This window comes from Schistocerca nitens, chromosome 4 (assembly GCF_023898315.1).
Source record: "Schistocerca nitens isolate TAMUIC-IGC-003100 chromosome 4, iqSchNite1.1, whole genome shotgun sequence".
Lineage (NCBI taxonomy): Eukaryota > Metazoa > Arthropoda > Insecta > Orthoptera > Acrididae > Schistocerca > Schistocerca nitens.
The window spans coordinates 692,830,683-692,846,794 of NC_064617.1; the positions used below are offsets into that span (position 1 = coordinate 692,830,683).

The following is a 16,112-nucleotide window of genomic DNA, read 5'->3' on the forward strand; positions in this document are numbered from 1 at the left end:
CATCTAGTTCTTGAAAATGTTCACCACATAGTCCATCTTTCAGAGGTCTGGAGGTGCTAAATTGCGACTGTACAGTGGATGTTGTAAGGCAGTCCAACCGAATTTTGCAGTGAGTTGTGTGGTCACAAAACTGGTGTGGGGCCTTGTGTTGTCATGTTACAGGTGAAACTTAGTCTTTTTCTCTGGCCGTACCCTGGAATTTCGGGCTTTCAGCTTAGCCAGTGTTGTCTTGTAGTATGATGAATTGACAGTTTCTCCAGGCTCCAGGACATCCAAAAGAACCACACCGTGGCTATCCCAGAAGACTGTGCACACTGTCTTGAATTTCTTCTTTGACAGAGAATTTGCATGTCACCATTCCATGGACAGTCTTTTGGTCTCCAGCTCGTAGTGGTGACACCATGTCTCATATCCGGGGACAATGCTATTTAGAAAATTGTCACCTTCAGCTTCATATTGGTCCAGCAAGTCCCAACAAATTTCCATTTGATGAGTTTTTTGTTCTGTGAGCATCTATGGCATCCATCTCACATAGACTTTGCGATAACCAAGATGTTCCAACACTGTTTCCAAGGCATTACAGCTGATATTCAGCTTTGCACACAATTCTCTGGTTGTTATCCGTCAATCAGCATGGATGGATGAGTTGATCAAGAAGCTCTTCATTGCAAGGGAAGACAGTTGTGCAGGGCCTACCAGACCATGGCTTGTCGTACACCCTTCCCACCACCTTGAAAATGCTGTATCCATCGCCTCACATTGCTCATTGTATGTTGTATCATCTCCATACACTCTTAGCAAACATTGATGGATTTCAATCAGCACAACTTCTGTGGCAGTTTCTGCAAGAATTCAATTACACATTGCTGTTTTGTACACGCATACAAATTAGCTGTTGTTCTGCTAATATATTAATCTAGAAAGAATTCCTTTAGTTAATGTAAAAACTAACTTGTTCCACATCCCTAAATTTTCTTATCTATGACTGGATGTACAAAAAATTGTGTGTGAGTTAGATATGTTGTATGCTCATTTATTTGTTTATATATCATGATAACTTTGTGAACTGTTTTTAGCTGTTTACTTTGATGATATTGCGGATTCTGATGTAAACAGCCCAGTTGATACCGATAAGTATCCTGTAGAAAAGGGCTTTACAATTGAACTCTGTGCTGGCATTGTGGACAAGCAAAAAAGCCTAGAAGAGATTGCAAAAGATGAATTACTAGAGGAATGTGGCTATGAAGTACCACTTTCAGTTCTCCACAAGATCAGTACTCACAGGTATGCAAGACAATAACATATAGTCACTTCATATATTTTCATTCATCCTCAAGGTTCTGATATTTTACTGCTTATGTTACCCAAGATCTGATTTACTCATAGCATTACTTTTACCATTCTAAATCAGGCTCATCAAATTTGTTAAATACAAAGTTCATTTAATTAATAATACACACATTATTTTCTCATTTTTTCGTTTTATTCTTGCCTCCATATTTATTTCATAGTACCTCATGACAGTAGTTCAATATAAACTACCTGTTTCTCAAGGACTAAGTTCCAGTGTCTGTGTAGACGTGGAAGACACATTTCTGAACGTGTGTGTAGTAGTAGTAGTAGTAGTAGTAGTAGTAGTGTGTGTGTGTGTGTGTGTGTGTTTAAGAGAGGGTTTGAACATAGCAAGTATAAATCAATGTAAGCACACAAAAAAAGAAAAAATCTTAATAAGTTGTGTAACCAGTCAGCATGTTGCTATATTTTCCACTGAGAAAGTGTACTCTAATTGTAAAATGAAGTCATTTCACGTCATAGTGAGAAGTCACAATTATGATCCATAGAACATAAATAGCTAACTAACTCCCTAACTGCAAATTTTACTCGAAGAGTTATAGCTTTGTATCAGCTTTTTGCATATCTTCTTGTTCTCTTCATACACAAGACTTGATAATGACAGTAACTGTGAAAACTTGATTTGAATGGTACACATGAAACAAAACAGTTCCTTCCTCTTTAAATAGCATTACTGCAACTTACATAAATTTTCTTCTGTTTTGTCATACAGTCATCACTGATGACAACCCATGCATTATTTATTAAAGGACCATAACATTTCAAAATACCTGTTCATTACACAATACCTGTACAATACTACCACAATACCTGTTCACTCTCCATAGGTGAAAGCTGCGGATATTGTATTCTAGTGGGTCGAGCACTCAACTCCGGCCTTTGAGGACCCGTGTCCAATCCTTGATAGGGGTGGGGAATTTTTTTCTCGTTCCATGCCCTCCAGAACATTTCCACAAGCACTCGGCCTGCAGTCAAATGAGCATCGAGAATCGTTCTTGGGAGTAAAAGGCTGCTAGGGGAATAGGCCTGCTACCTTCTCCTTCCTGCTGCCACAGTGAAGAAAGGATTCACTCTGCGTGCAGTCAGGCCAATTATCTGGTCAGGGGCTTGCACCACCGACTTTATTGTAAATTTTCAGGTTTCACCTAAATGGTTCCTTATCCCTGATAAAGCCATACCTGGGGGGACAAGGAGGGCCCGTGCCCCCAATCTAGCTCTTTGGGAAAGGAAAAAATAATAGTACAGTCAGTTGTTTTTCTTTCAAGAAAATGAATTAAAAGTTGGTATTATGCAAGTTTTTAGCAGGCTCAAAACTGGAACTTTTTATGGCTACTTACAAGTCACTATTTTTATTAAAAATACACCATACCCACAGATATAGGTCCACCCTACAAACTATTGTATGAGCATCCTTGTCCTGATTACCTGTGGAAGACATGTTAGAAGAACACTGATTTCTTGGACCTTGGCTGAGACTATCAGACAAAATACCATAGCAGTCTTTAATGAGAAGACTGTTGACCCAGTTTTACATTTCCTGTATTATTTCACAAGCATCTAAATAATGTTGACTAGGCTGAACATTTACCACTTACCACACAATGTGCATTATAATGGAATGCCACAAGAAATACTTGAATGTACTATTGCAAAATAAACTGTCTTTAATGTAGTGATGGCTTCAAAAAGCATAGCACTGACTGCTCAACCTTCCATTATAAGTTATTGGCTGTCCATACACCAAGATATTTTATTTCCTTGCCTTCTGTTGTTTCATCATTTACCAGTATGAGATCCATACAGGTAGGATGATTTTTGGAGCCACTGAGTAGCATATAAGTAGTTTTGCTTTTATTTAATAATAGTCTGTTATTGTAAACCAGGAAATTAGTTTCTTAATGGAGTCAGTTAATTCATCTCTCCATATTTGAATCGACGGATTTTAAAAAGAGGTTTGTATTATCTGCAGACAGTATAGGTAAGGCTTCAGTCATATTCAGAGGTAGATCATTGATAAATAAAAACGAGGAAATGAGGCCCCTCCAGGTAAGGCTTCAGGCAGTTTCAGAGGAAGATCACTGATAAATAAAAAGGAGGCCCCCTAGAACTGAGCAGCCATGAGGGATACCATACCTCATCACAGTTTCATCGGACAGAACTTTAGTAGCTACTTTATTAGAATTTTCAACCAACTGTCTTCTGTTTGTGAAATTAAACTGAAACCACTGATTGCAAGTATCTCTAATACCAAATGAATCCATTTTTTGTAGCAGCAATGAGTCACTGACTTATTCAAGGCCTTAGTCTGAGCAATGATCGGATCAAAAATATGATGTTTATTATTAAAAGCACTAAGGAAGTGATCTGTAAATGAAAAAAAGCACTTTGTTGCTGGACTTGTTTCTGCAAAACCCAAACTGATGTGTGAGCAGGATATTAGTATCATGGAACACTGTTACATGGTTGTACACCACCTTTCCCAGTATCTTTGACTTGTCAAGACGAGCAGAGATTGTATATTATTGTTGGAATCATTTGTGTCTCCTTTTTTATACAGTGGAATTACTTTTGCAGTTTTGAATATGACTGGGAAACATCCTGTGATTAGTGAACTGTTAATTACATCACAAAGAGGCTTTTTAATGCTACAGCAGTCTTTTTATTAAGACATCAGACATAGTATCAAGCCTAGATGAAGACGAGTTCTTATTTTCTCTGATTATTCACAGTACCCCTTTTGCTGTCACTGGTGTTAGGAAAAGTGATATGTTTCAACTTGTAAGCTCAGTGGGAATAGAGAGTGATGGTTAAGTGATTTGAGATGAGAGCTTAACTTCAATGTTTGAAAACATAAATTAAAAGTGTCACTATCTCCTTTGCTTCTAACATTTTTGTTCCAAAGGTACCATTGACAATCCATATTGCATTATTTATGGTGCTAGAGTATTTCTCTCTCTCTCTCTCTCTCTCTCTCTCTCTCTCTCTCTCTCTCTCTTTTCTTGTACTTGCTAATTTGGATTTTTCTTTGCCTTGCTTATGACTTGACTAAGGATCTTTTTGTAAGTTTTAAAATACAGTACATATTAAAATTGGAATAATTGTTTTCTTTGCTTTCTGCGTATAATTTTCTTTTCATTGCATGGGAGATGATTATCCCCTTTGTAATCCATTCTTTATTAATTGTTCTTCTTATGCTTTCAATTTGCAGTTTTTTGAGGGGACTGGAAAGTCAAAATAATGACTGACATTGTCATCAAATATTTTTGTTTGCATATATCATCATTGAACACCTCAATCCAAGATTCTTGCCTCAACATGTACTTTAACACATTTGAATTACTAGGATCTTTAATTTGACACATGTTGCTAATTTCTGGATTGTTGAAGTTGTGGGAATAAGGCAGCTTCAGCTTTAAAAAAATCCCTTGATTGTATGACAGCTCATTCAAATATTTTGAACAGTCAGTAGTGTAGTTAAGATGTGGTTACTTACATCAGATGTATTTTGTGATTCAGCAACAAAATTAACATTTGTGCCCCAACACAAACTAATTTTCTAATAGTAATTATTATTATTATTATTATTATTCAGCACCAAGTAATCAAAAACAATCTCTAGAAATAATACAGTTTCCTTTGAAGTATAATATTCATGACACATTCCAGATTGTCAAGTGATGTACATATACAAATAATGATTAATTTTAGATATTTAAGTGCAAGTCTCCATTTTCTTACAAGCTTTAAACTTGTGTGTATGTGTGGGGGGGGGGGGGAGGGGGGGGGGCATGCGCCCATTTTATTTTTTTATAATTCTTAACTGCTTACATTAATGCATATTTTGTTTATATTATAGATCTGGGATAGGTGTTACTGGAGACAGACAAACACTTTTCTATGCTGAGGTTACTGATGACATGCGGAAAGGCCCAGGTGAGATTTTAAATTATGAAATGCTTCATTGTCTTGTTATAAACTTTTCAACAGTCTTCAGTGTATTGTAATGTATTTCTTATCTTAGAAATAAGTACATCGTCTTTGTTCATCACTTATCTGCACTGTTTTTCCTGTGAGCTTCTTATATCTCAAAAGATTTTTAATTTTATATTTGCAACATGTGAATTACACAGATACACACTTGTGAGAGACATCAAAGTAAATGTGTTTGATAAACATTTCTGAATAAACCAGGAAAGTCTATTTTTCATCTAGTTTCAAAGCAATTATGAATTGTGGTTTATTCATCTCATGGTATACATTTGCAATCTGTTTAGTTACATGTCAGAAATTTACATTATAGTTACAATAATATTTACAGTAATAAATAATAATAGAACACTAAAATGAGATTTGTATGAACTGCTAGAATCAATGTCAGATGTAGCTTCCTCTTCAGTGCTGTTAACTTCATCTGCATTAGCTTGTTCCCTTTTGATTTATCATAATTTTTTATAATTTATTATAAATTTTGATTCCCATATAGTGAGCGTCTTGTCCGTGTGGTTTGAGTTGGTGAGTGGGAAACTTAGTCTCCTTTATTTCATGTGTCTTATATGCAAACAAAATTATATTTCTTAAATCATTCCAGTCAGGTGTACAGAATGATGATAAGTTCATAAATCTATATTCTGAGGAGAGTTGATACGTAACTGTATGTTTTTACATAATGGGTAACATGCTTCTTTCTGATATACGGTGCATGTATTGTGAATAATTTTCTCTATATCTTTAGTATCTACTCTATGTTAGCCGAGTTTCCCCAAAAAATAATACTGTATGTAGTAATAGATTCAAAATAACTTCTGTGTGTTACTTCTCACGTGTCTGTGTCCGTGTTCATGTCAGTTTTAAGCTGATAATATTTTCACTGGAAATACAAAGCTGCTTATTTTGTTTCCTAAGTTCTCAGTGTTTCCTAAGTCTCAGATATTTATATAAATTCTTTACTAAGAATTGAGATTCAGTTTCTTTTATATATTGGTTCTTGTGAATAATCTTAATTTTGAACTTCCTGGCAGATGATAGCTGTGAGCTGAACCAAGACTCAAACTCAGGACCTTTTCCTTTCATAAGCAAGTGCTCTACCAACTGAGCTACCCAAGTAAGGCTCATGACCTGTCCTCACAGCCTGACTTCTGCCATTACCTTATCTCCTACCTTCCAAACTTCACAGAAGCTCTCCCACAAAATTAGCAGGACTAGCACTTCCGAAAGAAAGGGTATTGTGAGTCACAGCCTGGGGGACATTTCCAGAATGAAATTTTCACTATGTAGTGGAGTGTGCCCTGATATGAAGCTTCCTGGCTGATTAAAACTTTTGGTAGAGCACTTGCCCGTGTAGGACAAAGATGGCAAGTTGGAGTCTCAGCCCAGCACACGATTGTAATCTGCCAAGGAGTTTTATATTAGCACACACCCTCCTGCAGAGTGAAAATTCCAGTCTGGAATCTTTCTAGCAACATTCAGACTGTTTGGTTCTGAACTCATTGTGAAATCCTTGATGATTTTTGTTATATGGGCATTAGGTCATGGTCTAAGGAATGTTTCTATGCCTTGGATATTGTCTCCTAATGCTGGAGACATTCTTAGAGACTTTATGGATTCAGACATTTGTTTCAAACTCAAACGAGATCAGAAAACTGAACTACTTGTATGTATCCTTGCAACAGTCAGCTTGTGGTGTAATAAGGCTGCTTCCCAAGATCACAGATTCAGCACTGTTTGCAATGTTTAGCACTAAGGCCTACAACTTGTTAATTTCAGTACTCAACAACTTTAACAGAAAAGCAGGAGGATTGAAATTAGACAAGTTGTTGGCGTTACTGCTAAATATAGCAAACAGTGTTGATTCTGTGATCTTAGAAGCAATCTGATGTAATCACATCCTTGACTGTTAAGTGGATATATGTAAACAGTGAAGGCTTTTGAGGTTGTTTCAGTCTGAAAATACTATATGAGCTTTTAGAGCATCTGATGATGTCTCCAGCATTAGGAGACAAAATGTTAGACACAGAAACATGCCTTAGAGACGTAATATCCATGCAAGAGGCAGTTAATGGAAAACCTAACACCCACCACATTGGATCCATGGAATGGTTCCATTCAAAAGTAGTCACCACACACATTAAGATATTTATCCCACTGGGAGATGAGATGATCCACCCATTCTTTCAGTTCCTCGTCTAACTGAAACCAATGCCCACACAACTTTCTGCTGGTTGCCAAAGCTGTGAAAAATCACACGGTGAAAGATCTGAGCTGTAAGGGGGATGTTGCAGTATTTCCCAACCAAATCACTGAAGTGTAACCTTTGTCCCATTGGCAGTGTGGTGGTGGGGCATTATCATGCAACAGGATGATTCTCTCCAACAGTAATCCTGGGCGTTCAGACTTTATGGCACATCACAGTTTTAGCAAAGTGTCTTTATAGTGCTGCACACTGATTGTGGTTCCACACTTGAGGAACTTGATGAGCAAAGGCCCTCTACTGTCAAAGGACGAGGTCATCATGACCTTACCAGAACTTGTGCGAGCAGGTTCAGATTTATTTGGTGGGGAAGATGTGGGATGTTCTCACTGTTGGCTTCACCATTTGCTCTTTGGCTGTCAGAATACTGTCAGATAGAATCATCCTGTTGCATGTTGATGCCCATTCCCCTGGTTGGAAAACACTGCAACATTCTCCGTACAACTCTTATCTTTCACCGTGTGGTTTTGAAATCTTTGGCAACATGAAGAAAGACATGCATGGACATGTGTTTCAATTGGATGAAGAAGGGCAAGAGTGGGTGCAGTTATGTAACTATCAGCAGCCAACCGTGTTCTACAGAACAAGAACTGATCATTTTATCTCCCAGTGGGATAAATGTCTTAAGGCATGTGGCAATTACTTTTGAATGAAACCATTCCATGGTCCAGTTGTGGCAGGTGTGTGGTTTGCATTTGACTGTCCCTCATATAACAAAAATCATCAAGGCTGCAAAACTGGTTGTGAAAACCTGTATTGTATGCATCATGTGAGTTTTAGATATGTTCAGATTCAACCCATTTAGCTGAACCTACTGAGAATATTGATTAATAAATCAGGATTTTTTTTTTCTGCATTCTGATTTGCAACTAACACACAAACAAGTAAAACTATTGGGGAATTGATATTTACTGGTAAATCATTCACATACAACAGAAAGTCCTATTTTGTTGTATGTGTTTGATTTACCAGCAAATATCAAATATTACCTACCCCCATGAACCATGAACCATGGACCTTGCCATTGGCAGGAAGGCTTGCGTGCCTCAGCGATACAGATAGCCGTACCATAGGTGCAACCACAACGGAGGGGTATCTGTTGAGAGGCCAGACAAATGTTTGGTACCTGAAGAGGGGCAGCAGCCTTTTCAGTAGTTGCAGGGGCAACAGTCTGGATGATTGACTGATCTGGCCTTGTAACACTAACCAAAATGGCCTTGCTGTTCTGGTACTCCGAACGGCTGGAAGCAAGGGGAAACTACGGCCGTAATTTTTCCCGAGGGCATGCAGCATCACTGTATGATTAAATGATGATGGCGTCCTCTTGGGTAAAATATTCCGGAGATAAAATAGTCCCCCATTCGGATCTCCGGGCGGGGACTACTCAAGAGGACGTCGTTATTAGGAGAAAGAAAACTGGCGTTCTACAGATCGGAGCGTGGAATGTCAGATCCCTTAATTGGGCAAGTAGGTTAGAAAATTTGAAAAGGGAAATGGATAGGTTAAAGTTAGATATAGTAAGAATTAGTGAAGTTTGGTGGCAGGAGGAACAAGACTTTTGGTCAGGTGAATACAGGATTATAAATACAAAATCAAATAGGGGTAACGCAAGAGTAGGTTTAATAATGAATAAACAAATAGGAGTGCGGGTAACCTACTACAAACAGCATAGTGAACGCATTATTGTGGCCAAGATAGACATGAAGCCCACACCTACTACAGTAGTACAAGTTTATGCCAACTAGCTCTGCAGAAGGCGAATAAATTGATGAAATGTATGATGGGATAAAAGAAATTATTCAGGTAGTGAAGGGAGATGAAAATTTAATAGTCATGGGTGACTGGAATTCGATAGTAGGAAAAGGGAGAGAAGGAAACATAGGTGAATATGGATTGGGGCTAAGAAATGAAAGAGGAAGGTGCCTGGTAGAATTTTGCACAGAGCATAACTTAATCATAGCTAACACTTGGTTCAAGAATCATGAAAAAAGGTTGTATACATGGAAGAACCCTGGAGATACTAGAAGGTATCAGCTAGATTATATAATGGTAAGACAGAGATTCAGGAACCAGGTTTTAAATTGCAAAACATTTCCAGGGGCAGATGTGGACTCTGACCACAATCTATTGGTTATGAACTGTAGATTAAAACTGCAGAAACTGCAAAAAGGTGGGAATTTAAGGAGATGGGACCTGGATAAACTGAAAGAACCAGAGGTTGTACAGAGTTTTAGGGAGAGCATAAGGGAACAATTGACAGGAATGGGGGAAAGAAATACAGTAGAAGAAGAATAGGTAGCTTAGAGAGATGAAATATTGAAGGCAGCAGAGGATCAAGTAGGTAAAAATACGAAGGCTAATAGAAATCCTTGGGTAACAGAAGAGATATTGAATTAACTGATGAAAGGAGAAAATACAAAAATGCAGTAAATGAAGCAGGCATAAAGGAATACAAACGTCTCAAAAATGAGATCGATAGGAAGTGCAAAATGGCTAAGCAGGGATGGCTAGATTACAAATGTAAGGATGTACAGGAGCATATCTCTAGGGGTAAGATAGATACTGCCTACAGGAAAATTAAAGAAACCTTTGGAGAAAAGAGAACCACTTGCATGAATATCAAGAGCTTCGATGGAAACCCAGTTCTAAGCAAAGAAGGGAAATCAGAAAGGTGGAAGGAGTATATGGAGGGTCTATACAAGAGTGATATACTTGAGGACAATATTATGGAAATGGAAGAGGATGTAGATGAAGATGAAATGGAAGATATGACACTGTGTGAAGAGTTTGACAGAGCACTGAAAGACCTGAGTCGAAACAGGCCCCCGGAGTAGACAACATTCCATTAGAACTAATGACAGCCTTGGGAGAGCCAGTCCTGATAAAACTCTACCATCTGGTGAGCAAGATGTATAAGACAGGCGAAATACCCTCAGACTTCAAGAAGAATATAATTCCAATCCCAAAGAAAGCAGGTGTTGACAGATGTGAAAATTACCGAACTATCAGTTTAATAAGTCACAGCTTTAAAATACTAACGTGAACTCTTTACAGACAAATGGAAAAACTGATAGAAGTCGACCTCGGGGAAGGTCAGTTTGGATTCCTTAGAAATGTTGGAACATGTGAGGCAATACTGACCCTATGACTTATCTTAGAAGAAAGATTAAGGAAAGGCAAACCTACGTTTCTAGCATTTGTAGACTTGCAGAAAGCTTTTGACAATGTTGACTGGAATACTCTCTTTCAAATTCTAAAGGTGGCAGGGGTATAATACAGGGAGCGAAAGGCTATTTACAATTTGTACAGAAAGCAGGTGGCAGTTATAAGAATCGAGGGGCATGAAAGGGAAGTAGTGGTTGGGAAGGGAGTGAGACAGGGTTATAGCCTCTCCCCGATGCTATTCAATCTGTATATTGAGCAAGCAGTAAAGGAAACAAAAGGAAAATTCAGAGTAGGTATTAAAATCCATGGAGAAGAAATAAAAACTTTGAGGTTCGCCGATGACATTGTAATTCTGTCAGAGACAGCAAACGACTTGGAAGAGCAGTTGAACAGAATGGACAGTGTCTTGAAAGGAGGGTATAAGATGAACATCAACAAAAGCAAAACGAGGATGATGGAATAAAGTCGAATTAAGTCGGGTGATGCTGAGGGAATTAGTTCAGGAAATGAGACACTTAAAGTAGTAAAGGAGTTCTGCTATTTGGGGAGCAAAATAACTGATGATGGTTGAAGTAGAGAGGATATAAAATGTAGACTGGCAACGGCAAGGGAAGCATTTCTGAAGAAGAGAAATTTGTTAACATCGAGTATTGATTTAAATGTCAGGAAGTCGTTTCTGAAAGTATTTGTATGGAGTGTAGCCATGTATGGAAGTGAAACATGGATGATAAATAGTTTGGACAAGAAGAGGATAGAAGCTTTCGAAATGTGGTGCTACAGAAGAATGCTGAAGATTAGATGGGTGGATCACATAACTAATGAGGAGGTATTGAATAGAATTGGGGAAAAGAGGAGCTTGTGGCGCAACTTGACTAGAAGAAGGGATCGGTTGGTAGGACATGTTCTGAGACATCGAAGGATCACCAATTTAGTATTGGAGGGCAGCGTGGAGGGTAAAAATCGTAGAGGGAGACCAAGAGATGAATACACTAAACAGATTCAGAAGGATGTAGGTTGCAGTAGGTACTGGGAGATGAAGAAGCTTGCACAGGATAGAGTAGCATGGAGAGCTGCATGAAACCAGTCTCAGGACTGAAGACCACAACAACAACAACAACAACAGACTTGGCATTTTGGCCAAGTTGCTGTGTGTTTTTCAACATTTTAGTGATGACAGACATTTATAATGTGCTGAGTTTTATCCACTGGACTTCTTGTGGACATGTTTTAACTTAAAAAAAAATTAATATCTGAAATTTGTTGTCTTAAATGAAAAAAAAATTTGTGCATTCTTGGCTTTTGAATGGTTTTTAACCTTTTTATAGAGACATTCTCAAGGAAATCAGTAAGTCTATTACATTTTAATTATTGTCCCAAATACTAAGCGGAAATGTTTCAATGAAAATACCTAGAAAACTCTTGAGGAATTTGTCAAAATATGTGATACTTGAGATACAGTGATTGAAAGTCCATTCTATCCATTTTAACTTATTACTAAGCATGAACAAATCTTTTCGCTGCAGTTTCTTCGTATGTGTGGGTTTTTAATATGTGAAATGTTCCTGCCAGTATACAGCAGTTCAGTAGACAATGCAAAATGACCTCAGATACCTAAATCTATACACATCTGAAAATAGGGCATTCAAAACTAGTTAAAAGATTATTGATACAGTTGGTCTTGGGCATTTTCTCTTGTTGATTCAAAGAAATTCAATTTGAAACCATACTTTTTTCTTTTCTACATCAGTGACCCTCGAAGCATAACTACACTAGTGTGCAAAATTTAAGGAGAAAAGTAACTTTTGCGTGCAATGTCACTGCCAAGTAATGTAACTTGATGGCACTTGAACCATACATTGAAAGAACTGCTACATATAGTATAGCAGTAACTGAAGAAAATACACAATGAGATGAATAGAAATGATACTTTTATTCAAAGACAATAATTACATTTATGATGGTCCCATGGCCTTCCCAGACAGCAGGATATGCATCATAATAAGATGTGTGATCACCGTGGACAACAATGCATGCTCTGCTACAAGCTCTGATGCTGGCAACAAGATTGGTAGGAGTTCTGTTGTAGGGCATTCCATTCCTCCAACAGAATGGTTGACAACTGCTGAATAGTCATTGGTGCATGTGGACATGCTGCAATATATCTCCCCAACATATCTCACATGTGCTCGATGGGATTTAAGTTGGGGAAGTGGCTAGGCCAGTCCATTTGCCAAATAGCCTCTCATTCCAAGAGCTCCTCCACCTGCACTGTTTGATGCAGTCACACATCGTCATCCATAAAAATTAAGTCGGGCTGAATGCATCCTTGAAAAGACACTAATGTGGAAAGAGTAAAGTGAATAATGTTGACCAGTGAGTGCAACATGCTTGACAATGTTTGTGGCTGCATTGTGTGATCCCACCTCTTACCATATTAGGGTACATCCAGAATCGCTACCCAGACAATCTGCTGTCTTTTGAGAAGAGCACATGGTCGAGTCTCACTGCTCTTGGCTCCATCACAAATGGTGTTGCCAAGGTGCCGGTGTCCACAGAACACAACATACTGGTCATCAGGCAGAGAGGTTGCCCCCATGTAGTCACTATGTTACTGTGGAATTTGAGACTGTGTGCTTGTTAAATGTGATTGCAATTCCCCTTCTTGCCTGTTGCACCATGAAGCAGTCATCTGCTGTTGTAGTTGACCGTGGTTGACCACCTCCTCTCCTTTGGGCAGTGGCGGCTATATTTCGGTCTGCTCCCCACGCACTTGAAACAGTGGTTTTTGAAATACCAATCCCCTGGGCTACATTCATCCTCTTTCCAGTTTCCTGATGTCTTCACCATTTGAGATGATTCAAATGTTGTCTCCTAGCCATGTTGTAATGCAGTGCACCTTAACCTCTTGCTGATTGACACATACACTGTCTTTTCCCTGTTTCTTCAACTGCATTGTTTTGTGGAGCCAACGATTTTTCGCACTGTAGTCTCACTGACATGCCATACGATTTACAGCTTTCTATGCACTCCAAGGAGACCTCCAGCAGCATCTCTTACACTTTCTTTCATTTCCACCAAATAGTTAATATGTTATGGTACTTTATCTCGTCCTTAAGTTTTACAAAGCAGTGTACTTTCACTTATGATATCAATGTCAAAATCAGTTGGTATTAGATTTTTTATTCTGATATTCATTGGGTTCTGTGGTTGTGTATCAAAATTACTAAAACATTTATGTCCAGTTAATTCTACACCATAGCTCTCAAATACACATTCTTCATTTAAAAAGTTAAAATTATTTTTTGTTTCGTAATTTGTATCACTGTGGAGAAGTACACGTGAACTTCCTTGTGACACGTTTCTTCTGCAAAAGCTGTTTGCTATCTTGAAACTTTCAATTTTGCTCAAAATTTTAGTAGTGTCCATAGTAAACCGGTCCTCATTTTGACAAATAACTCTAATATTTGCACATACTGACAGAATAATTTCCATTTCATCAACTTTGGAGTCTTTTTTTGTTTGTAGCATCAGTATTTAAGCTGTTTACATTCAAATGTATAATATATGTCCTGTCTTCTACTTATGCACTTAAGCATATTTTTTTCCATGCCTTTTTTATTGTCACACATTTTATCACTCTGTTAATATTTATGAACATATAGATTAGGGTAGTGGGTTGTTTAGTACAATCCTGTGAGTGGATATTAGGCATAGATGTCCCCTGTGAAATATACTGAGAAGCTGCCCATAGCTAAAATCCATTAGTGTAAGTCTGGAAGGAGTTGGCGAGGAATGACAAATCCTTGAGATAGTTAACAGAAAAGAATAAGATAAGAAAACTGACCTACTTTTTTTAGTTTAATGATGCAAGGGAGTTATAAATTGTGGGGGAGTTAGATAAAATAAGTGAGAGAAGTCAAAGAGAGAGAACTGCAAAGCTGAAACAGAACTTTGCTGATTATTTTATTAATTATTATGATATGTCTGTACTTAGCCATGTTATTTTTACAGTAGTATTCTGTTTGTTTTATGTGCAAAAATTTTGTGAAGCTGTAAATAGTACAGTATTTATCATGATACAATTTTAATATAGGTGGTGGAATTATAGAAGAAGGTGAATTCATTGAAGTTATTGAAATGACGGTGGATGAAGTAAAGCAGTATTTGGCCAGTGGAGATGTCAGAAGTCCTGGTGGTTTTTTGTTTGCAGTAACATGGTATCTTCATAACCGCTTGCCTGCATCACATAAAAAAGATGCAGTATAACATTTATCAATGAGGTGTTTTTTACCTTGAGTGAATAATAGGTCGAGTATAACCTTTCAAATGCCGTGAAATGAATAAAAGTCCTGATTTGTACAAGTATTGGATTTGATTTTTTTTATGACAGTGCAACATTTCTGCTGAAAAATGTGAAAGGCAAACTGTGCCTGGTTATAAATCTATTAAGCAGATAAAATAGTTGATTACTGATAGCAGAATGCAACATTGTTCCACATTAGATGCAGTCTTCATTTCTGTAGTTTTCTATAAGGAAGCAAGTAAACAGTAAACTCATTAAACTACTGAGATATTCATTGTTTTGGCAAAAGTGGCATGAAAGAGATTATACTAAACATCTTGTTTTCAGGATCTACATTGTAGAAAAAGAACTCTGGAAAAAACTGCTGATTAGCCACTGAATTTGTGAAAACTTCTAATTAAATTAAATCATTCCTTTTTTACTTTGTCCTTTCATTTGTTTTGTGTCATCACTGCTAAAGCTATTATATTACTTGCATTTAAACAATATTTTTGTCTCATAATAATTAGTAATGATCACAGCATATTTCAAAATAGTAAAATGATATTTGCGATATAGGATATACTGCTCATATTTCATTACTTGAGTGTTCATTGCAAGCAGAAAAAAACTGTCTGTAATGCTTCTGCTGTTCATTCTTTGTCTTTTTTTTCCCTTAATATTCCTTTAAGTCTAATTATTTGACAGCTCTAAGTAGAAACAATTATGTTCAATTTTTTAAGTAAATTTTGTACTGTCTGATTACTATTATTGTATTTTCATTATGGCATATGCAGTTCCTGCAGCAGTTTATAAATGAAATAAAATCTTTTTTTATAAAATATGGAAAATTAATCTTAGTGTAAGTGCTTTGTACACAGTCACTGTAATGCTGTTTTCATTACCGGATCTTTTGCCCTGCTTTAATGTTAATGTGTAGTATGATAAGAGACCTTCAGATATAGTAGAAGGCATTCACTGAACATGTTCGCACACCTGCACGTGCGTGCCCCCCCCCCCCCCTCCACACACACACACACACACACACACACACACACACGTGTA

General features: G+C 37.5%; 1 protein-coding gene across 1 annotated transcript in view; it reads left to right on the forward strand.

Moving 5' to 3' along the window:
• Positions 1 to 15,889, forward strand: part of LOC126251928 (uridine diphosphate glucose pyrophosphatase NUDT14-like) — a 95,317-nt gene extending 79,428 nt beyond the window's left edge. The window contains exons 4-6 of the mRNA XM_049952679.1: positions 1,077 to 1,284; positions 5,210 to 5,286; positions 14,859 to 15,889. Of these exons, the coding sequence (XP_049808636.1) occupies positions 1,077 to 1,284; positions 5,210 to 5,286; positions 14,859 to 15,031 (458 nt within the window). The 3' untranslated portion in view covers positions 15,032 to 15,889. The remainder of the gene's footprint in view (positions 1 to 1,076; positions 1,285 to 5,209; positions 5,287 to 14,858) is intronic.
• The last annotated feature ends 223 nt before the right edge of the window (positions 15,890 to 16,112 follow it).